The 25,580-nt window shown below is 43.0% G+C and overlaps 1 protein-coding gene across 1 annotated transcript in view; it reads left to right on the top strand.

Annotated features, from left to right (window-relative positions):
* LOC115537029 (sodium channel protein type 4 subunit alpha) overlaps positions 1-25,580 on the top strand; it is a 297,785-nt gene that overhangs the window by 244,290 nt on the left and 27,915 nt on the right. Inside the window, exon 30 of the mRNA XM_030348626.1 lies at positions 11,724-11,828. Coding sequence (XP_030204486.1) covers positions 11,724-11,828 — 105 coding nt within the window. The remainder of the gene's footprint in view (positions 1-11,723; positions 11,829-25,580) is intronic.

The raw sequence follows: 25,580 nt of genomic DNA, 5'->3' as shown, positions 1-25,580 counted from the left end.
ACGAGGCATATCTTCGAGCAGGAGCGGTCTGTAAGTTCCCCACCACAGACCTTCGTGCATTTGTTGGTGACCTGAGATTGTGGTGAAGCTCCATCCTCCTCCCCGCCGTACTCAGAAGTAGGGTCAGCCTCCTGCTGCCAGGGTGCGTGTCCAGGGTGTAGCGCTGTGTTGTGCCTTTCGCTCTTACATTCAAAACACTGGACATTGAGTTTGCATTTCTTTGCTATATGAGATGAGGAAGAGAGACATTGAAAGCACACATTGTTTTCTCTGAGGAGTGTTTTGTGCTTGTCAATAGGCTTCTCTCTGAATGCTCGGCACTTACGGAGAGGGTGCGGCTTTTTATGCAGCAGACACAGTTTGTCGCTGTTGTCGTATCTTGTTGGAGGCTCACCCGTGTCAGATGTGGCTCTGGATGGCACCTCTGTCTTGTGGACAGACACTTCCCGCTGTCTGTTCGGCTTCCACGCCATCTTCTCTGTTCTGGGGGCCATGTCTGTGTAGCCGATGAGGCTGTAGCTTGGGTCAGTTGCAATGCGAGCCTGCTGGCTTACAAAATCGACAAAGAGGCCAAAGGGAGGATAGCTCACCTGGTTTTGATGCTTGTAGGCTGCACCAGCGTTCACCCACCTGTCCTGGAGACGAGACGGGAGTTTCTGTACAATTGGGTTGACGCCTCTCGCTGTGTCAAGGAAAGCTAGGCCTGGTAAGTCTCCTTCAGCTTTAGCAGCCTGCAGTTCCATCAGTAGATCACCCAGCTTTGTCAGCTTAGGTCCATATCGGTTTATTATTTCTGGAAAGCTGTCAATGCGTTTGAACAGAGCATTTTCTATTGCTTCAGCTGGGCCATATGTTAGCTCGAGCCTTTCCCATGCCATGGCCAGTCCTGCTTCTGGCCGATTGATGTGTATGGCTCATATCTATTCAACATGCTCAGCTGACTCCTTCCCAAGCCACTTTAGTAGAAGATCCATCTCCTCGCTCGCTTCCAGTTTTATGCCGCTGACGGCAGTCAAAAAGGAACGCTTCCATCCTCTGTAGTTTTGGGGTTTGTCATTGAATTGAAGCAAGCCTGTAGCCACAAGCTCACAGCGGGCCAGATACCTGACAAAGTCATTTATGTGTGAACTGCCGTCATTGGAGCCTGGCGGTATGGCGTGGCATGTGGGATTTTGTGGTCTGAAGTGGTGTGCAGGAGTAGCATGCTCACCACTGGACTTGATTTGAGGTAGACAAACGTCTCCAGGCAACCTGTTGAATAGCTTGTGGCTATCCTCATATGCCCTGATGTAAGGCTGCCGTGAGACGAGACAATGTGGAGCAGTATTGTTCTGATGCGGATAGAAAGGACTGGCTTCAGGCTTTAGTGGTGGAGGTGACACATGGATAGGGACCGGCGCTGTCTTTGCTAGTGTGTCACCGTTATCACATGACTGTAATTCTGAATCCCTTTCTTTAAAGAGGACCTATTATACAACTTTTCTGGTCTTAATTTCTTATTAATGACTCCTATAGTGCAACCTGACACGAATCACAGCACAAAAAACTATGTAGATTTTCGGGAAACTCTTCCTCTCCTCTGGGCGCTTTCAGCATTCTCTGTCAACGCTCGGTATCGTCCTTCTCCGCCCCCTCGCCCCCCTCCTGCCAACCCAACTCCGTTGTGATTGGTTATCTTCCTTGAAGCGCGCGTGCGGGCAGATTTGACCAAGCATATGGGGGCGTGGCAGGAGTGCCTCTACGTAGATGATTTCCCGGAAATGTGAACAAGTGAATCGCAAACGTTGTCCCGAGTGTTTAGCGCTCTGCACAGCCACCCCAGACTGTCAGCAGGGAATACGTTGAAATGCATGTACGTCATTATTTGACACTTTAGTATGGTTAACATGACTATCAATCATTATAACAACGTTTATAGGTCATAAAAGTCGAAAAAGCATAATAGGTCCCCTTTAAATTGATCAAGCAAATACTGCTTTGTTCGTTGTGAGGCTTCTAAAGGAACAGAGTCTATGTTCAGGTCACAACTATGTCTCTCACCCTAAACATCAGCAGCAGCTTCAAATATCTCTGCTTCAGCAATGGCTGCTGCAGCCTCTTTTTTATGTTTGAGCATTTCTAAAGACACTTCCAACTTAGCTTGTTGTAGCCTCAGATTAGCTTCCTCTTCAGCATAGGACAGCCGTGCCTTTGCTGCTTCGGCTCTTGCTCTTACTCCGACTGCTGCAGACCCTGCTGATGATGAACTTGATCTCTCTGAACAACTTACTTACAAGCGTGTCCTTAACGAAGCGCTGTGCAGGTTCTCCTGTATTGCTGTACTTCCATGCAAACTCTCCTCTGTAGCCCTTGGCTTTAGAGAATGCTCCGTTGATCGTCCACTGGATACGTGTGACGACGTCATGTTGGTTGGCTTCCAAATTGACTATGCGCTAAGCCACTATCTCACTGTTGCCCTAAGCCTGGTAAGGATCATTCGCAAATGACAAACTTTCGCCCTATAAGTATGTTGAATAACGATTATAAGATGTTTGCTAAAATTCGCAATTCGCAAAATGCGCATGGAGACCGCCATTTCCTCATTGATCCATCTTGATCAAGTAGGATTTATTAAAGGTCGATTTGCTTCCAATAATATGAGAAGACTCTTCCAGGTAATGGCGACAGCCAGCACTCTACAGCATCCAGCAATAGCCATATCGCTGGATGCTGAGAAAGCCTTGGACAGGGTAGAGTGGCATTATTTGTTTCATGTTATGTCAAAATTTGGTTATGGACCAGTTATTATTAACTGGATGAAGGCCCTCTATAACAACCCTAGTGCTTCAATTAGACCTAGTGCTTCAATTAGAACTAATGGAACTGTATCCGAACCTTTCCAACTTCTAAGATCTAAGACTCTTCATTTTGGCCTTAGAACCTCTAGTATGTGCCATCCGAGCTGAGAAGAAAATCACTGGTATCCAGATTGGGGGTCATGATTTTAAAGCTAATCTATTTGCGGATGATTTGTTATTAACATTATCACAACCACATCAGTAAATCCCGCAAGTAATGAAATTAATTGAGCTATTTGGGAAGTTTTCAGGGTATAAGGTGAATTTTAATAAGAGTGAAGCCATCCCATTAAATAATATGACCTTTCCTTCACATCTGGGTTCAGCCCCCATTCAATGGAAGCCACAAGGTATGAGATATCTAGGAATCAACATTAACACTACCATTGAGGATATCTTTGATTTAAATGGCCCTCTCCTCCTTAAAACAATTAAGGAGGACATTAAAGGTTGTATAGGTGATTTGCTTTTTTGGCCATTTTTGCAAAATTACTTGAAATCCTTATCATAACCCGCTTACAGCCACTGAGTTAGAAGTACTGACATGAAAATTAAACAAGTCAATCATCTGTGGAACGGGCAGGGCTCGAAAAACTCCAGCCAATCATTTCCATTGCCACCGAGTTGCATTGGACAGTAAGTACGTCAATCAAACGGTCGTACTGCACTCCCCCTCCCCCGCGCGCGACCCCTTCGTGCAGTGCTCGTGACCCAGAGCAAGCTCCTGTTTGTTGTTATCCTGCGGTAGCTACTGGAACTAGTTAATCCACATTTGGACCTAGCAGTAGAAGACAATTTCCATGGCAGACAAGACGCCACCATCCCCACCACCACCACCACCACCAGCAAAGAGAAGGAAAACTCTTTTTCAGAGAGTAATTGATAATAAAAACGCTGAAAGAGAAAAACTGAAATCAAGAATAATCCTAGGCGCTGCTTTCGAACGTTGGCGGCAACTGAAGGACGAGAAGGGTCTAAAAACCGATGCTTGTGTGGCGGTTGACCTAGTTTCAAAGTTTATACCGTTTATACTCGGTAATACCGGTGTGGAGACGAGTGTATTACTCGGTGTGAAAATGTCCACACCGCGGCAACCCTATCGAAAACCAGGACTTCCAATACAATTATATGAAACAAACATACATTTTCTAAAAATAGTAATGATTTATGTGACCGTTTAATGTTTATAACATCTGGTCCAACCATTGCAGCGAGAACGTATTCTCAGCAGGGGGTGCAGGGAAAAAAAAAAACTCAGCCTGCACTAGACTCGCAACTCGTTACATTGATAAAAAAAGATGTATAGCAGCGCAGCTCAATTACACCAGTGCATGCGCGGACAGTTGAAAATCGATCGTTCACATCCAGCTGCTCACAGAACAAGTTTAGCGCACCACCGCTACCCTCACACTTTTTCATATAACCTTTTTTCAGCACTAGGTCATATGAGCATTAAATAAATGCTGCGTCTCAAAATGCCTTGGACAGCAGCGAGGATGACTCGCTTTGCCACGGGCCGAAACAGTTCGGAGCGACCACAGCCAGAGCGAACACAGCGGGGCAGAGGAGTGTCAGGAATAGTCTTTGGTGTACACATCAGTACGGCCTATTTGCACTACTGTTTAGTGGCAATGCAGTGTTTTATTCGATGCCTTTTTATTTTCGTATATTATTTCAATGAATACAATTTATTTATTCATAAAAAACGGATCTGGTCTTCAAATCTTTTTTCCAAATATAGGTCGTCTTACAATGGGGTTTGTGTTTATATTCGGACCAATACGGTACAGCGGGCGCTCACATGACGTTAAGCATTTCCTGGTGCATAATGTGACGCTTCAGAACCTAAAATCCCGTTTCTCCCCGTTGACACGACAACACATAACCGGCGTTTTCAGAAATCTCCACTTTGGCCGGAGTTTTTAGAAATGATCGTTTTCTGTGATAAGACAGGGCCTCGGACAGGGGGTGTTGCAGCACCCCCAGCACTCCTACTTCCCGCGGTACTGGGTGCAACTTACAGCTGAATGTAGTGCCATGTTGTTAAACGAAAACCTACGCTAGCCTGGCTCGCTCTCGCGCATCTCTGTTCGCGCTCGTGCATGATTGCGCGTCCAGGTACTTGGAATGGGTGGAGTCAGAGTCAGCGTTGAAGGAGAGGGGGTAGGACCATTTGAGTTGTGTATTTTCAAAATCTGCTGGCGTTTCGCAAATCACCTACCCAACCTTTAAGAGATGGACAGTTCTACCCATTTCAATATGGGGCAGAGCAGAAGTGCTTAAAATGAATATTTTACCAAGATTATTATTTCTTATATCAGCAATTCCTCTTAAATTCCCGCTTTACTGGTTGAAAGAAATTAATAAATTATTCATTACTTGTGGAGTAATAAAAAACCAAGAATAAGTTAAAAAGATTAACCAGACCGAGGAAAAGAGATGGATTGGGAGTCCAAGATGTTTATTCTTATTACCTTGCCTATAATGCTAGGTTTCCTTTGTTGTGGGCCTATACAGGACAGAGCGAGTTTGGGAGTTGGAAGTGGGTCGACGAAAACATTTTAGCCAACCAAGACAAATCCCTCTCCCTAACCGCTTTATGGTATTACCCTAAAACCAACTTGAAAATAGGAAATCCTCTAATAAAATTTTCCTGTGAGGTTGTGAAAATTATCCAGAAACGTCTCCCCTTCAATGGAGCATATTTACCATCATGCCCTATATGGAGTACCCCTGTATTAAAAGCTGGTGGTAAAACATTAACAAACAAATCGTGGCAACAAAGAGGTATAAACCAAGTGGGTCAGATAGTGAAGAATGGATATATGGTACCCTTTAATGTCTTAAAAACACAATATGATTTAAAAGATGTCGACTTTTTTGCGTATTTACAATTGAAATCTATTTTGGGCTTACTACCATACATAGACCATTGTGTGGCGCGGCGCCACAGAATCAGCATCGAGCGCCACAAATTGATTGTCTTTTTTTTCTTTTCTTTTTTACGCGATTTGGAAATCTAAGAATCGGTCAGTTCATTCGTCTCCGCATAGCACTCATTCTCCCTGCCATTCTCGTTCACAAACACACACACACACACACACACACACACACACACACACACGGACACGGAGACGGACACGGAGACGGAGCGAGAGCGACGATACGCGAACACATGAACCGGACACGCTGGGGTTGATAAGTTAACGGACTTCTGTAACTACTAAGGAGGGATAATAACAAAGACGTGAATCAGGCAATAAATCCACTTTCCTTGACAGCGGTAAAGTTCGGTGTGCATTAAAGTACAGACGGAGTGGACCAATTGCAAATTAAACCCCAAACTAATCGGAATAAGTGTTTATAGCGGACTACACCACCTCTTCTATTCCGCCTAGAATTATATTCCGAACAGATAATTGTATTCCGATTGAGGCGTATATATATGATACTTTTCTATTCCGATTGAGCTGTTCTTCCACATCTATGCGGATCTGGGGCCGTAATCACAAAGCATTTTATCTTACCGCTAGGAGTGCTCCTAACTCGCGCTAAAACATTTTACGTAGGAGTTTTTTCTTAAAAGTTATTCACAAAGCCGCTGAGACCTACTCTTACTAAGGATGAATCACTAAGAATGAACTAAGAGTGACAGTTAGCAGAATACACGCATGATGACAATTATGTGCAGACCACGATAATGACGTTGTAGCCTGCACGTTCAAGAGAGAAAGCAAACAAAAAAAATTGTGAAATTGAAAAGAAAAATGTTATGAACTACACAAGTGCTGACTGATTTGTGCCAAGGTGTTTACCTAAAATGTGTTTTCAAAGTGATCCCTAAATGCCAGTCCACTCCGTTCCACACGGCCAAATTCATTGTCATGTTGATCGCCATCATCATCATCATCATCATCATCGTCTGGCTGTGGAATGTTCCTCCGCTTGCAGAGGTTGTGTAGAATGGCACATACAATGATTACTGTGCTTGCCCTCTCTGGGGTGAGGCGTATTTCACCGTGGAGGACATGAAACCGACGTTTCATTTGCCCAATTCCTCTCTCCACAACATTTGTATGTTTGTGTGCTCTAGCATATATGGAGGAAATCACTAAACAATAATAATTATGGATTCAACAAATAAAAGGCGTCAAAGAGCCAATACGATGTGTTTTACGCATAGGACTAAGCGTAATCTGCGTAATCACTTACATGTTATACATTAACTGTGCTCCCGGGTGTGGATTGAGGTAGGGTGTTTAGAGCCACGTCTTGCATGGATAGTCACTGTAACCCAGCAAGTGACACCCAACTGGTACATCTCAAAAAGCTGCCTCAGACCGCTCACCATTAAAATGCGCGAATCATGGGTAGCTGAAACTCCAGGCCACTTTGCATCAACATCCAGTAGGCTATGTTAAAATTTGCATCAAAAACAACCTGCGTGTTCATGGAATGCACTTTCTTCCTATTGACGAACACGTCCTCGTCTTTTGATGGCGCAATTATTTTTATGTGCGTCCCGTCAATAGCACCGACCACACCGGGCATATCTGAAATTGCCATGAAGTTGGCTTTGATCCTTTGTAATTGTTGAATGTCCAAAGGAATGTTTATGGCACAGCTGACTGACTGTTGCGATATTTTTAAATCGTCGGCATTGCAAAGTTGCATTTCCCCTGTTGCTAAATAACGTAGTGTGGCCAAACATTTTATTTCGGGACTAATCTGATTATTCCTGTTAGTTGGGGATGTTAATGCATCGCGCACTATAACTCCACAACAAGTTTAATACCCTAACATTTCGTCTCGCAGGCATTTTACGATTCTTTGTGAATAGGTCTTACTGAGTTAGGAGTCCTCATGAGGACTTTTAAGCTCTCCTAGACTTAGGTGCTACTTTTAGGCCTAAAATACTTTGTGAATTGCTCTTAGTGAAAAAAGTTAGGAGTCCTAAATTTAAGAGTGACACGCCCATTATTTTTAGGAGTTACTCCTAAATTCGCCAGTTAGGACCTACTTTTAGCCCTAAGATCCTTTGTGAATACGGCCCCAGATGTGTCCGCATGTAAACGCGGAGTTACATGCACACTCACTGGCGGCTGATTCGCCCGCTCCTCCTGTCCACGCGCAATGCTTGAGGTCAATGGAAAAATATATTTGGCACAGAGAAGACGGTCGGCGACATTTGCAGTTTACCAAAGGTTAGTATGATATACTGTGGTCTAACACACTTGCCCACATTTTTTATTAACTCAGAAAAGGTAATATTAGCTTTATGAACTCGACGTTATTGATATTGAACATTCCGCACCCGTTATCATAGACAACGTCGTTGGTAACGCAGCGAACACTGCGATTAAGATGAAATGCGGTTATAGTTTAGATAGGCCTATACGGTGCCCATATCAAAAATAATAAAAAACATTTATTACATTCTATTCTTAATATTATTTTATTCTGACTGAATGTTTGTTGCAAGTTTAATCCAGATGAGTATTGAAAAGTTTTTTCTGCGCCAAAAAAGGCCTCGTCCAGACGAGACGGAGCAGCTTGAGGAGCTTAGTCTGAAATTAAGTTGAACAGTCAAATGGCTGTGGCTAGTAAATGTTTATTAAATATATAATACATTTATTTCGAATTTTCCTAGGCATCAAACAGTGCTGAACAACCCAGTGCTTCTCAGGGGCCGGGCTGTTCAGGAGAGATACTGATTAATATAGGCCAGGAGGACAGCAGACAAAATGTTGCTGAAACCACAGGTGAGGTGGAAACAGATTAGTGTAGATTTTAACTTTAAAAAAATAAGAGTAGGGAAAGTAATTTCGATCCTTCTGTTCCTGGTAGAGAAAATGTGCTGATCTGTTCATTGTAGGTCATCCAACCCTACATTACTGGCCTGGAGACAGAACTGAAAAGGAGGTTCCAGGAGCTGGACATCCTAGGAGCCTTCCATGTCCTTAGACCTCAGTCGGCTGCCCTCCCTGACAATATGTCCATTGCACAGCTGCAGACTCTGGCAAAAAAAATCTGTCCAGACCAAGAGAAGGTGCTCCTCCAAGAGTGGTTTTCTTTCAAAAACCATATCATTACAGGGTCATTACAGGTATGTGAAAATCTCTATCTCTTTCTCTCTTTCTCTTATGTGCTCTATCTTTAATTCAAGAACAAGAGCCAGGAGGAGCTCCTGACTCTGCTGGCGAGTGAGTATAATGAGTGGTTAGACCTCTACCCCTGCCTCAGTCTCCTTGCCAGCATTGCCCTGATTGTCCCAGTCTCATCTGTGAATTGCGAGCGGGATTTCTCAGATATTCCTTAGGATATTTCTTGAAGTAATGGGCATTTTAATACTTTATTGATAATACATTTTATTTGTTTTTATCCCCAGATAAAAACAGACCTCAGGAACAGGCTTCAAGGGGAACACCTGGCAGCCTGATTATGGGTTGGCTTAGCTCAGGAGGGAGAGCAGTTGTCTTGTAACCGAAAGGTTGCTAGTTTGATCCCCAGCTCCTCCTAGCTGAGGGTTGATGTGTCCCTGAGGAAGACAATTAACCCTAACTGCTCCTGACGAGCTGGCTGTCGCCTTGCATGGTTGACTCTGCCGTCGGTGTGTCAATGTGTGTATTAACTGATTTAAGTCGCTTTGGATAAAAGCGTCTGCTAAAGGCCCTAATTGATTAAGAATCTCCATAAATGGGCCAGAACCGAATGAGGTCCCTTATGATCGAGCACTTGAGTTATTTTTCAGGAACCCACGTAGAATTAAGTGTTCTGATGGGGCATGCAAGCTTTGCACATTAGGCTAATGCAGTTTCATATTTTAGTTAGTTGCCTTGTTGTACCTAGTAGTATATTGTTACCATTTATTTTATATTTCCTAAAAAAGTTAAATATTGGTTCAGGTAGGTCTTGAGTTTATTTGTAATTGTAATAAAAACCTCCAGCTTTAGTTGTCTGTTGCAATTCATTCCTTGAATGTCACAGAATCACAAGTTCAGGTAAAAACTAAACTTGTGCGCTGACGCCACCGTGCCTTGTCGCACCCACCCCCAACCCCCCGCGCGCACCACACATTGGTCATTGGTCTGTGGGAAACAGTGATTATAGTAATAACCATAACCCTAACCCTTACCCTAACTATAACCTGCGTGAAAATAGACTAATGCAGCATTTTTACGGCGCGCTGTACGAATAGCCTAATTGCAATTCTTACGGTCGCCGTACGAATAGCCACTACCTTTAAAAGTATGGATCTGCATCCCCCCCCCCCCCCCCCCCCCCCCGTGTTGTATTTTGTATTGTCCTGTGAGTTTGTTGTCTTATGGTGTATGTATATGTTGTCGGTGATTGTTTTGTTTACGACAATAATAAAAATATTATTATAAAAATAAAGAATATTTACTTGTGAAAAACTTTTTTTTTGGTCATTTCAAGACTACGAGCGTCGTCAAATGACCCACATGTGACTTAACATGGTATTTGTATAGCCGTAGCACATTTGAACTGTCTTGCGATGAAAACTATACAAACTTTACACTAATGCCAAAATAGTGATTAGTACCTTAAAATGTAATCAAAATACAAAGAATACATACCAACGATGCTATGTAAATCACAAGGTGTTGACAGATGCGATTCAAATGCTATGGATTTAACAGATTTGAACGAAACGCTGAACCAGCTAGACACGACTGAGTGTTTACTTCCTGGGGTCACGTCCTGAATAGAAACGCAAAGGAAATGCATATTCCTGGAACACATAATTCTGTAATGCTGACTAAATGTAAAGCATGTATTCTTTACCTGTAACATTAAATTTCTTACTCATAACAAAACAATAATAAATATGTCTTACAATATCCCCAGAACCAAAATATAACCCATGGTAAAGTTAATGTTAATATTAATGTTACGGATAGTGAAATGAATGAATGACACTGCTGCATGGCAAATTGTCAGCCACATAAATTCCATTTAGGTGAGTTTCTCGGCATTTAGCCGAGACCACCTCTGTTGAGATAAATACTATGGTTAATCAATGGAAAATAAAAGGCATCGAAAGTTGTTTGATTTCTCCGGTAATCCTTCCTAAATTACTAATTAGGTGGGGATTGAACCCCGGACGACCGGATGCAAGTCTGACACGTTACCTCGAGACTATCTCCCTGAAAACAAATCTACGGACAATATTACATTTAAATATGTGACATTTAATACTACTTACTCATTCAGAAGATCGGCGATTTTATTGCCAGAAGGCCTCACTGTTTTTATTGATGGTTACGGTTTTCCCTTTCTTTGATGCCACCTGTGTTTGTTGTTGCTGGGACGTAGAGGTCAACTGGAAGTGGCTCTTTAACCACTTGTTGAAAGGGCTACAGCGCCACCTAGGGTAGCGGATTCCGCCATGCTCCGGCCATTATCCAATCTCTTAAAAGCCATGTACGTTCGGATAATTGACACGGCCCGTTCGAGTAGCAAAATCGGTATAAGGCTTAATTCAATCTAGCTATCTAATGTAAACGAGTGTTTAACTGGTTCCGAAAGAATTAAGGAATTTTAAGCGTGTGTGTTTCATATGGGGACAAAATATGGTTTGGTTAAATTTTTGTATAGCTTTGACAAGAGTGATTCATTTTGCAAAGGGTCTGAGGTGTTCTGCTGATTGTGTGTGTGACTGGTTGTTATGAAAAACGGGCCCTGTTTTGAAAATTGTGCTTAAGCAATTGAAAAAAACTGCAAAGTCTTTTCTTTCTTTAAAGGAGAAATGGGTTGTATTTGTTGCACACAATGTACCAAATCAAATATATGTGGTGATTTTAGCAAGCAAGGAGCTGTGTTGGCTTGGATGGCCAGGGTATGTGATAGTGTCTTTGTGTTTACTTAGGGGGACAGGACATCTTCATGACGGAGGAACAGAAGAAGTACTACAACGCAATGAAGAAGCTCGGCTCCAAGAAGCCCCAGAAGCCCATCCCCAGACCTATGGTTAGTATCCACACGCCACGAGAACCTAGGAGCTATCATCTCAGCTATCTTGGAGCTGTTTCAGCTATCTCACGGAGGAGATAGCATACAGTCCGGTTCCAAAACTTCCTGGCCTCACTGTCATACAGCTCACTGTATAATAGAGCTGGCAACAATAATCGTTTATATATATAAATGTATATGTATAAATTAGGGATGTCCGATATTGGCTTTTTTGCCAATATCCGATATGCGATATTGTCCAACTCTAAATTTTCGATTCCGATATCAGCCGATACCGATGTCGATATTTGGGTTATTTTTCCTCAAACCAAATTTAGGTAACATTACATATCTCCTGTTGTGGAATTAACACAACATGCTTAATGTTATTGTGATGCCCCACTGGATGCATTCTTGAATGCAACAAGGCTTTCCAAATGTTAACATTGTCTGTGCAAAATAAGAAAAATACTTCAACTTAATTTAAGGGAAAAGTGCCATGTTTATTTTTATTTTTTTAATGGTCTCAGACAACAGTTTGGATTACACTCTCCCTGAGATAATCTTGACAATGCCCACAACAAATAGGGCAAACTTGACTTCACAAATGATAAAACATTGTACCTGAACAACTATGTGCAACATAGCAGTATGTTTCTTTAACTAAAAATCAATAACCTTAATTGAATAAATGCACAAATATGAGTCAATTACAATGTGCACTGTATTGCACAATTTTGAAAACATTTATTTGAGCTATAAAAAAAAAAAAAAAAAAAATCGGTTTTAAGGCAAAAAAAATCCGATACCGATATTGACAGATATTACATTTTATGCTAATATCGGGCCGATAATATCGGTGGGCCGATAATATCGGACATCTCTAGTATAAATGTATATATATGTATATATAAGTGTTTTACATTTAAAGGAGACATATTATGGTGTTTTCCCAACCGGTAAACATAGTATTTGAGTCCCAGAAAACATGTCATGAAGCCGTTTGCTGGAAATAGCTTTTAGGAAAAATAATCTTGCCTACCGCTATTCCCCTCTGTTTCAATCCCTTCAGAATGCGCCTTTTCCGGTGTCTATAGCTTTAATGCAAATGAGCTGCTTCCCATTGACCAATGAGCTATCAGACTGAACCTCAAACTGGACAGAGCGCACTCCTGGAGCTCTATACCTATATCATATAATGTAATATAACTAGAAAATGCATTTTCTGCAGAACTTGCGGTGAGTGCTGTAGGCCTACAAAGTGAGGATGAATTTTTTTTTTTAATAAAGCCACAAAGAAACGTTAAATGGCTTGAATCAAGTAAAGGGATTTGAACAAAAGTTCAAAAGTCTAAATTGAGTAAACAATGTAAACATGCACACCATTTAAGAAAATTTAAATGCTTGGATACAAATAAAATGACAGCTGAAAGAAAAGCGCAAAGCATTGCTAAATTGCAGAAATGTAAAATGAATTGAACTGAAGAATCTGAAAGGTCAAATGTATTGCACTGCTGGTGTGTGTGTGTGTGTGTGTGTGTGTGTGTGTGTGTGTGTGTGTGTGTGTGTGTGTGTGTGTGTGTGTGTGTGTTTAGGAGAAGAGCCAGCCGGTGCGTTATAAAAGTAGCCCAATAGAGCGGGAAAAACAGCCCAATCTTATGAAGGTATTATTGTAGCAAAAGTCTTTAGCAGATTTTGTATGCGTACACTAAAGTCACAAATATGTAACAGTACATTTGAAGTCGTAAATATTTTTTCTACCACTGTAAACACAAAATAGGGTCTACGAGTTCACAAGTCGGTGTTACAGGTGCACAAATCCTATCCTGTGCATCACAACTTCAAAGATTCATGCAATTGACACTTGTGCTACAATCATTGCAGCGCAGTTGGTGCCAAACACATTTGCACACCTGTGTTTCATAATCTGAGAACATGCCCAAAATGTGTGCATTCGTAAACCCAAATGTGAATGTAGCACTTACTACGAGCTGTAGTTAAGTTAGAGTGAATTAGGACCAGTCTCCACGTAGGGAGCAGTAGAAGTTAACACAGTAATTACAGCAAAATAACACCACAGCCCATCAGATACGTTTTAAATGCCGGCTTGTTTATATAAGTTTGTAGAAAAGTAAACAAATAGAAAAGTGGTACCTTAAGACAGTTACATTACATACACATACATTGATTAACAACAATTGCAGTTGAATGCAATTGGAACACTTGTAAATCTCTTGTCAGAAATATCAGTTAAACTCAAGGAAATTCTTCAAGTGAGGTATCCTTTAAAGTTGCATTTAAAGTTATATTTAGATTCTAGTTTCAGAGTTAACTCAATTTAATTCAATGGTTATCTTATTTTTAAATAAGAGTTTCTTTAAATCATAATCAACAAGATTTTCTTTAAATCCTACATGTAATTAGCATTAAATATATTTTTAATTCCTATGTCAATATCATCTCATCATCTCATCTCATCTTCGTCCGCTTAACCGGGGTCGGGTCGCGGGGGGAGCAGCACAAGCAGGGGGCCCCATACTTCCCTTTCCCGGGCCACGTTGACCAGCTCTGACGGGGGGATCCCGAGGCGTTCCCAGGTCAGCGTTGAGACATAATCTCTCCACCTAGTCCTGGGTCTTCCCTGAGGTCTCCTCCCCACTGGACGTGCCTGAAACACCTCCCAAGGGAGGCGCCCAGTGGGCATCCTTACCAGATGCCCGAACCACCTCAGCTGACTCCTTGCTAAGTAAAGGAGCAGCGTCTCCAATCCGAGTTCCTCACGGATGGCTGAGCTTCTCACCCTATCCCTAAGGGAGACGCCAGCCACCCTTCTGGGAAAACTCATCTCAGCCGCTTGTACCCGCGATCTCGTCCTTTCGGTCATCACCCAACCCTCATGACCATAGGTGAGGATAGGAACGAAGATCGACCGGTAGGTCGAGAGCTTTGCCTTGCGGCTCAGCTCTCTTTTCGTAACAACGGTGCGGTAAAGAGAACACAATACCGCCCCCGCTGCTCCGATTCTCCGGCAAATCTCACGCTCCATCGTACCCTCACTCGCGAACAAGACCCCAAGGTACTTGAACTCCTTCACTTGGGCTAAGGACTCATTTCGGCCAAACCCTCCTTTCCAGCACCTTGGAGTACACTTTACCAGGGAGGCTGAGAAGTGTGATACCCCGGTAATTGGCACACACTCTCTGGTCCCCCTTTTTGAACAGGGGAACCACCACCCCGGTTTGCCACTCCTTTGGCACTGTACCCGACTCCCACGCAATGTTGAATAGGCGTGTCAACCATGACGGCCCCTCAACACCCAGGGCCTTTAGCATTTCTGGCTGGATCTCATCAATCCCTGGGGCTTTGCCACTGCGGAGATGTTTGACTACCTCAGTGACCTCCACCAGGGAAATTGACGACGAAACACCATCAACCTCGAGCTCTGCTATATCAATATCATTATGCTCTAATTTGTAATTAATTAGTTTCAGTAATTTCAATGGGTCAAGTTGCAATAGCTGCAATAGCTGCAATAGCTGCAATAGGCCTATTTAGAATCAAGTAATCAGATATTTGGTTTTCTAGTTGCTAGTTATATGCTAACGGAACCACTGAGCTTCGGTTTAGTTATATCATATAATTAGCTGCAATCACATTACCAGTAAACATAACAATGAAACAATAACAAAGATAACGTTCACGGATAATGTTCACAGTTCAACAATTGAATAAAACATGCAACCGTAGTAAGCATTCAAGCTTGACATTACACTGCCGTGCAATCAATGGATGCTAACAAAACTGACCACGTTGTGTAGTCCGTGCGTGGGGTGAATGAGGCCCCATTTACACGAAGGGAAAACGCAGGTATTTCCGCGCGGTTTGGACTCTCATTTACACGAAAACGCTGTTTTTGTCACAGAAAACGATAATTTCTAAAAACTCCGGCCAAAGTGGAAATTTCTGAAAAAGCCGGTTATGAGTTGTCGTGTCAACGGGGAGAAACGGGGTTTTAGGTTCTGAAGCGTCACATTATGCGCCAGGAAATGCTTAACGTCATATGAGCGTCCTATGTTTACAGTTTGTTTGTTACAGGAAGACGCTCGTGTTATTCGTTGTTGTTGATTCTGAGGATTCTGATTGGCTTGCACGGCTTTATCCTTCTCCCTACTAGAGTTTAGATTCTCTGCCCGAGATAATACATAGGTTATACACTATCCTCAGGCCGGGCCTTTGATCGACGATTTTTTTTATCATTGGTTTATTGGCCTAATCTGAGGAGAAATCTATGCCATAAACAGAAATATTATAGGCCTTTATTACACGGGTCTTCTCAATGCCGTGGAACGCTCCGTTCACTTGCATGGGTAGTAGTCCGGTGACTTGTCAAGCCCAGCGTCTTCCGTTGCTGAGCGACGTCACCGTCTTTACGGACAAATTATTTCTCTGCTGATCAACACTAAGAATGCTGGTAACGAATAAATTGTAAAAAGACACACCATGTGAAGTTATTTTTTCGTTTTGGCAAGTAGCCGTGTAATAAGCGGGATAATGTATAGAACGTCGCCGGTTATTGTCGAAAATAAGCCCCTTCAGGGCGAAGCAAGACAACTTCGCTGCGCGTCGGTCGGTGTACTGTTCGCCCTGTCGGAGCTTATTTTCCCGATAATGACCGGCGTTCTATACATTTTCCCTTACATATATATTTAGCAGAGTAGGCCTAGTAACAAATGTGTACAAAGTTACATATGTATTAAAAAAAAAAGTCGGGTTGAAATCGGGCTCGGGCTCATAATTACAGTTAATGTGTCGGGTCGGTCCGGGCTCGGACAGAACGTGCACGGGCTCGGGCTGGGTCGGGCTTGATTTTCTGGGCCCGATGTAAGCTCTACTACACTGCCGCCCATAGGTTTGGCATAGTTATAATGGCGCTCTACGGCGTATTTAAGCGTTTTGATGTAAACGACAACTTTTTTGAAAACGATGCTGTTTGCACAATGTTATTTTGGAAAACGGAGGGGGGGAAATATTTGTTTCTATAAATACCCTGCTACGTATAAACGTGGTCCGAGTCCACCCTTACCGCGTGTGCGTTGGGTTAATGTCGCAAAAATATAATCCACTCGTGGTCGAAATAACGATGGCACCAAACAGTCCTACCGCAACTCTGATTCGAACAGCGTGTGTCCTCCTCCGGAAGGCAGATTAATCTGGGAGATGCGAACCGATAGTAGTTCAGCTCCTATTGGGAAAGGCTCTCCATCTTCTCTCGTCGATCGTAACGTGGCTTCAGAACTCTCAGGTCACTCTACGATTTCTCAGTCCAAAAACAATATCAAAGTTCAAATAAAACAGCCTATCTATATAGACGGAACGGTAACATTAAACACTTTCAAAATGGAAAATAAATGTTAACAACAAGGTTTTGGTTTTTAACTTTATGTCGCTCACTGGTTCTAGTTCAATAGCGTCTTGCTTCTCTGGAAAGTTTGCGTTGATGTGAGAATTCACGCAGGCGCAACATTACAGAATGTTGCACCCGGAATGTGTGGCGTAACCTCGATCATTTAGCAACGGCTGGTCATTCAACTGGCAACGGCAACAAGCTACGAAGTGAAAGCCTTCTGCGGCTGTATATATATATATACACAGCTTTTCACTTTAGCTAATAGCATTAGCTAAAGCTATTGCTTTTAGCTTTAACATTAGCCAGCTCCTGGTAACTTTCCGCACCATGCCAAATGAGGTTTATCCGCGGCTTACAATAGCAAATAATAAAATTGCTAACCTCAAGAAGCACATCAGACAGCTCTCGGACGAGCTGCGCAACAAAGAGTCCCTGTTGGCCAGCTTTATGGATTTAGCTGCCAACCAGAAAAAGCAGATTGCATCGCTAAGCGCAGCTTTCCAGGACACTGTTGTATGGAACCCCCTCACCTCCACCGGTCATCGGCCTTCCTCCTGCTCCACTCCCAACCGTCAGCCCTCCTGGACCGAAGTGGTAATCCGAGGGCGCAAGAGTGGCCCGGACGGGGCCTCACCTCCTGCCCTGGGCCTATCCAACCAGTATGCAGCGCTGTCTGGTGACAGTCCTGCTCCATCAGCTGATGCTCCTGCCGTTCCAGCTCGCTCCAAAGCGGACCGATCCCAAAGTTCGACGCCTGCAGCTGCTCTACAGCCACTGGTGGCTAACAATGCCGCAGGATCCCGCCACAGGATCCTTAGAGAGGCCGTGCTGAGACGCACCGGAGGTCTTCCTCGCCCTGAGCCGGTGAGTCCCTCTCCCCGTGCTGACATCGCTGCCCCGCGTCCTCTCCTGTTGGGCCCTGCAGCGTGGACACCGCGATTCCAATCTTTGGCTCCGAGGTTCCACGGCTGTCAGCCCCTCGGCCTCTTTTCCTTCCGACCACATTAATAGTCGGAGACTCCATTATAAGGAACACACGCTTTTTCAACGCTGCAACTCACTTTTTCCCCGGAGCCACGGTCCCTGTCATCCCCAGCAAACTTCCGGGGCTTCTGCGCTCGCTCCCGTCCTCAGTTAGACGTGTGATTGTCCATGTCGGAACATACGACACAGCTCGTGAGCAGTCTGAGCTCATCAAAAAAGATTTTAACAATCTCTTTCATTTTTTAAGTTCCTGTGACAAGAGTGTCTACTTTTCTGGTCCCATCCCCTCTTGGCCGTGGAGTGGGGCGTTTTAGCAGACTTCTCAGCCTCCACACCTTGCTCCAGTCCACCTGCACAGCTCTAAAATTTGGTTTCATTAATAATTTCGATCTGTTTTGGGACCATTCACATTTATTCAGGCCAGACGGTACTCACCCTAACTGGTGGGTTAACAAAATGCTAACGGCTAACTTACAGCACACTGTTCAATCAATCTCACATGCAAGACTGTTTATTCCCTTCTTCCCGAAGCATCCGCCCACTCAGATCACTGTTCCCCCCGTCAGTTCCCCCTGCCAGTCACATCTGTCGCTGACACTCGCACCGGAAAGCCTCCCTATTCAATCCATCCTTATACAGGCGGATCGGGATCTTTCTCGCACCGTTTCCATTAGTAGGGTTATAGGGTTATAGGGTTCCTGTAACGATTAGATGCCTACCGGCCAAACTCAACGGGAATCCTAAACACAGAAATATTAATAACTTAACAATGATCCGGACCATAACTCCAGTAAAGGTTTTAGCCCAGCATAGACCTTTTAAGATGGCTATTTTATCTCTCAATAATAATACTTATATTTAAAAGGGGCCCTATTATGCCATTTTTTACTGTTTATTATTTAATTTGTTTGACCTCATAGAATGGATTTACCACAATAAAGGGTTGTCTAGCGCATTATTTTTTCTCCTACTTTTATGAGTATTACAACCCCTATGTGAAAAACCCTGTTGCTTAGAATTTTGAGGCATTTAGAATCTTGGTGCTGACGTCAATTCAGGCAATCTGTCACTCTGTCTACTATGGCTTCGGTGCTACCTTACAAATTATATATTATAACTCAGATATATTATAACTCACCCATTATATATTATAACTCACCTTACCAATTATATATATATGTATATAATTTATGTATAATTTATATATAATATATAAATAGTATTATGTCTTTCTGTCCATCTACTTCTCTACTCAAACTTTATTTTGCAATCTTATCCATTCCCCCCGACCCCAGCGTGTCCAGGAACGCAGCAAAAGTTGATGACGCTCTCCAATTGACTCCCAGCAAAAGTACATGCTTACGTCACCATGTACCGGAAGTAAAAGAAAGCCGCGGAGAGAATCCCAACGAGCTGTTTCTAGGCACAGGGCTCTAAACTAACTTTTTTCACTGGTTGCACTGGTACGCCTAACTTTTTTTCTTAGGTGCACCAGCACAAAGGTTAGGTGCACCCAAATTGTCGACCATATCGCATTCAACACTGCAGTTTTACAGGTTCACGTTTTTTAAATAGCTGTCCATCTAGGCAATATTGACTTGTAAATGGTGAACTAACATTCTGGTCAACATAAATGTCTTTATTTGAATATTTGCACAAGAAATGTTGGTGCTTAAAGTGCTTCACTGAGCTGAAATTTATACTTAAAAAATCTCAAGATAAATGAAATAAAAAGAAAATCTAAATTAAAATTGCAAGCGTTTTAAACTGAAGCTTCAAACTGAACATCTCATGGCTCTATGTCTTATGGACTATCCTCAATTGCAGTCACATGCCCCTCTGATGGCCAACTCCGGTAGTTTGGCCTTCTTGATCTTTGGCCTTGGCTAAACCAGCTTCCCACACTCTCTCTAGCATCAAAATCTTCCAGACTTGGTCCCTCTACACTGATTCTTATCAGATCTTCCACTGTGTCTGAATGGAGGGATACCCTAGTGTCTGATTTGATCCTCTTCTTTGCAGAGAATCCTCTTTCACAAACTGCAGCTGGGACAGGGTGGACCAGCATAATGTGTACAAGGTGCAGGATGTTCTGGAAAAAAATACATTCAAGAGATTTATTTAAGCAATGTGTGTTAGATAGCAAAACTGACCCAATCTTAAGAAAGAACATTAACAAAAACTGACCGTGTACTCTGAGCAGTAGGGCTCTCTGGTCAACATGAGCTCCCAAAGGCTGAGGTAGGTCTTGTCTTTGAACATCCTGGCAATTAACAGCATTAAGCCCACAAACTCTTCTTTTGCAAGGTCAGTGTTAACATGGTTCTTGCACCATTTTTAAAGTAAAATTTAAGACCTTTTTAAGACCAACACATAAATTAAGACCCAAAAAATGTCAGAAAAATTATTTGATAGAAAAGAGAATTTATTGAGTCACTTATAAGACACATCACCCTAATTTTTAGTGCAGTGGTACTAGTAGTGTAGTTGCAATTTTTGTTAACGACTTATCTAATTCACTTCAACTAAATATGAGCAATAGAAATCGGGTAGTCCGGAAAAAGTAATGACAGACTTTATTGTTACCCACAAAATAGGAACAACAGAGCCGAGCATGTGGTTTTGCAAAAGACTGACTGGGGCTCCGATCCCAGTCCCTCTTATCCACCTCAACCGAGCTGTCATGCATGTTATACGACCGTCCTGGTATATGTTCAAAATGGCCTTACACGGTATGGAAAGTTAGCCTTACATTCCCTTACGTATGTGCTCATCTCCTGTAGTTAATGTAAATAATGGGAGGATGTCCGTAGCCTGGGCCCCAAAGTCTTTGGCGCCTTATTAGGCCATTGCTCTGGGTCCAGAGGTGGTTTCTCTACTTTTCCACCATAAATGTTTATGCCTGATGTATATAGGCCTGATAATACTCATAGTTAATATAAAAGTAATGGTTAATTTCTCCCACAGTAGTAGTACTAGTAGCCGTAGTATTAGCAGTAGTAATAGTACTCTTGCAAAGTTATCTCGGAAGCGCATGGACACGACGCGAACACATGAACCCACCCGTGTCACCCATAAACACCCATGTCCCGTCACTTAGCAACCCGACACGCTGGGGTTGATAAATTACCGGACTACTGTAACTACTACGGAGTGATAACAAAGAAGTGAATCAGGCAATAAATCCATCGTCCTTGACAGCGGTTAAGTTTGGTGTGCGGAGTGGACCAATTGCGAACTACTGCAGCTGCTCTAAGTTAAACACCAAAATAATCGGAATAAGTGTATGCATGTCGATTATAGCGGACAACACCACCTCTTCTGCAGCCGAATAGAATTATATTCCGAACAGATAATTGTATTCCGATTGAGGCGTATACATGATCCTTTTCTATTCCGATTGAGCTGTTCTTCAACATCTATGCGGATCAGATGTGTCCATGTAAACGCAGCTGCCAGTGATCTCCACACACACACACACACACACACACACACACACACACACACACACACACACACACACACACACACACACACACACACAAGTCTACTGCCAATTCACACAAAATAAATAAGTTCATACACAACATACCATTTATGACCGCTGATCTTCTTTTCTTTCCTTTTTGCCGCCTCTAGATTGTTGTTGTTGACGCTGCTGCGTCTGGTCGTACGTCCTGAAAACGTCTGTACGACATACGACGTCTTCTCTGGCGATACGTTAAATGGCTACCGCAATAACTGTTTTTTGTGCTTTGACCGGGGACAGGTCACCCAAAACGGGGACGTTTGGTCACCCTCCTCCACATCCACTCTCTCTGTCTAGTGTGTTCACACCAAACGCGACGGGGCGACAGGATCCCATACAAAGTGAACGTAAAGACGCTTATCGGTCGAATTTTTCGTGAGAGAAAACCGGCGTCGAGTTTTGATCTATCGCGGCACACTTTTGCCGTGCACAGGCGAGCGCGTTCACGAGGATTTGTGGCGCGACAAATTCGCTCGAGTAGAAATATTTGAACTTCGACGCGAATTTCGCTTGATGACAGCCAATCCGCGTTCAACAGCGTGGCCACTGAGTCACATGTGTAACGTAACAGCCAATCAGCGTTCAACCGTCAAACTCAGTGCAGTTCAGTCCGGGGTGAACTGCAGCATGTAGGAGAAAGTGAATGTTACCGTTTGCGACTCCCGGAGCTCTATATATAATATAATAGTATATAATATAATACTTGTATCTATAATATCATGGCCAAAAGCTCTGTGTGCCTCCGGATGGCCGTAGCGTGGGGAACTCCCGTAGGGATTGGGCTTCTCTGGGTTTGTTTACCGGCGTTGCTATGTTTCCTGTCTTGTGTGTTCCAACGGTTTATTAGGTAGGCCTATCTAATAAATCTCTGTCTATTCAACACTTCATTCACTGCCTCTTCTGCGGTCATTACAATATTATGAATATACTGTCCCTCCCTCTTCCACAAAAGATAAAGACATGCAATGGTGGTTATCTTGTTGTGGCGCGACAAATTCGACAAAACTTGCACCGCGACAGATTATGATGTGTGGCGCGACAAAACTTCGGCGACAACGCGAACAGGAGAAAAATTTTGCGTTTGGTGAGAACACACAGTACACGAATTACACAGGAATATCTGGACCACAGCCAATCAGAGGGGGGTCCCGCCCTTCATTATCTCTTATTGGTTTAGACCATGATATGGGCCTAATGTGTGTCTGTTGTTGAAGGTTGACCCACAGGGAGATTTTCAGAGTCGCAGAGGTTTTTTATTTTTGAACAGCTGGTTGCACCGGTGCAACCTGATTTTTTTTAGTCGCACCATTGAGAAATTAGGTCGCATGTGCGACCAAATTGGTCGCACTTTAGAGCCCTGAGGCAGCTTGGTAACAGTGATTTGCGGTAGTCATTTACTCCCCCTTGTGGGAATTTTATGGTATTGTAACTTTGCCAACCATTTATATACCCCAAAACATATGTTAAGCGCAATAGGAGAAGGAAAAAACGGAAAAGCATAATAGGACCCCTTTAAATGATTTAATTTTTTCTGCCGAGTTGGAATTCGTGTTTTTAACAGAATCCTGGTTACAACCCGGTTATTACTGCAAGCTCGTTGAACTGTGTCCTCCAGACTTTGACTGTAGCGGCCTTGTAACAGTCTATAAAAAACAACATAAATGCACGCAAATTCCTTGGAATGATTTTTCCTCTTTTGAGGTGCTGTTGCTTAAAGTAGGTGGCCCGAACCCGGTCATTTTTGCAACAATCTACCGTCCCCCTAAACCAGCTGGCCCATTTCTATCAGAACTCTGAATTTTTATCGAGTCTTGTTTTCAACCATGATAGAATTGTGATTTGTGGGGATTTTAATATCCATGTTGATGACCTGTCTACTACCCTTGCTACAGATTTTTTAAGCATCACTATGTTTTTTCAACAACATGTTTCTGGTAAGACCCATAAGCATGGCCATAATCTGGACCTCATTTTTAGCCTGGGCTTGAGTATACCACGTGTTAAGGTCATGGACATGTGTGTGTTACGGCCACCCTTACAACAACGGCTCGCGATCCGGCGGCCCGCAACGTATTAAGAATACATAGACCAAAGTTCCCGATCACAATGATGGTGACGTTTATTTCAAAGAACTTCCAACAAAAAGGACACTGATTAAAGAAACAAAAAGGGTGGACGAAGCCTGGGCCAGCCACGCATTGGCCGTCGAAGCCAGCACTTCCTCCCTACAGTTCCCATCCTCCGCTATATAAAACAAATGCGAAAAAACAATAGCAGTCCTCCATGCAGGATTCAAAGGCAGCTCGGGGCAACGTGAAGATGCCAGAATGAGAGACCCCCCGTTCGGGAGCACAGGCCACGCCTTAAGTAGTCGTAGCTCCACCCCCACGAATCGGGAACACCTGCGAGACAGAGGAGAATAGAGTGGGTGGAACAAGAAAAAAAGGGGAGGCGCGTAACAGTGTGTATCTGATCACCTTTGTATTGTTTTTTCCTGTGAACTACTGGCTGCTTGCACTGCCTGACCTTGTACAAAGTACACCTGCGTTTTCAAAGAGCACAGTGCCAGTAAATTCTGTAGAGAGTTTAATGAGCAGTGTTTTCCGATTCCTGAAGTCCCTGATACAAATGACTTTTTGAATTCCGTTAACCATCTTTGCTCCTTTTGAATTTGAATTGCAGAAAAGCTGAACGCCAGTGGAAGAAATCAGGCCTCCAGGTTCACTTCCTGGCTATGAAAGAGCATTTGCTCTCATATAACTGTATGGTTAAGAATGCAAGGACATGCTATTTCTCTAATCTTATATCTGCCAATAAACACAATTCCAGATTTTTATTTAAGGCGGTCGACCAACTCGTAAATCCCTTCTGCTGCCCCTGCTGATTCTGATGCAGATTGTGAGAAGTTCCTCTTACACTTTGTGGGGAAAGTGGAAAATATTAGACTTAGTATCAGAACAAACCCCAGCTTCACGGACGTCAGCCCACCCTGCCGGTACAATCTCAGTATTTTCACTCCTATTTCCCTGCCTGAACTCCTGAAAATTATTTCTAATATAAGAGTTTCTTCCAGCCCACTAGATATTATTCCAAGTTTTTATACCAAGTTTTTATTGAAATCAAGGAGGGTATTGGGCCCCACTTATTGACCATCTTAAATAGTTCACTATCTGCTGGCTGTGTCCCTGATTATTTTAAAACTGCCTGTATTCAACCAGTCCTCAAAAAACCTGGACTTGATCCCAATATCCTCGATAGTTTTCGCCCGATTTCAAAGTTACCTTTTATCTCTAAAATCTTGGAAAAAGCAGCTGCTGGCAGTTATGGTAAACAATAGTGTCCTTGAAAAATTCCAATAAGGCTTTCGTAAGTACCATAGCACAGAGACCGCCTTGTTGAGTCACAAATGACCTTTTAATAAATTCGGACGCAGGCATGGGGTCTGTTCTTGTTCTGCTGGACTTAGCCGCAGCTTTTGACACCGTAGACCATGAAACACTTTTAAATAGACTAAGGGACGGGGTCGGCTTATCCGGCACTGCCTTAGGTTGGTTTTCGTCTTATTTATCGAATCGGATGTGCCGTGTCTCCATTAAGAACTACTCCTCATCAATTTCTAATATTAGGTATGGAGTACCGCAAGGGTCAATACTTGGACCTATTCTGTTCTCTATATATATGCTTCCACTAGGTGAGGTCATCAGGAGACATGGCATTTCCTTTCATTTTTATGCTGATGATTCTCAATTGTACCTACCCATCAAGCCCAACGAACCACATATGCTAAGTGCACTTTATGAATGCCTAAATGACATTAAAAGCTGGATGGCACTAAATTTTCTGTAGCTTA

The sequence above is a fragment of the Gadus morhua genome, chromosome 23 (assembly GCF_902167405.1).
Source record: "Gadus morhua chromosome 23, gadMor3.0, whole genome shotgun sequence".
NCBI lineage: Eukaryota > Metazoa > Chordata > Actinopteri > Gadiformes > Gadidae > Gadus > Gadus morhua.
The sequence above is the reverse complement of the archived record's forward strand: the minus strand, read 5'-3'. Positions and strand labels throughout refer to the sequence as shown.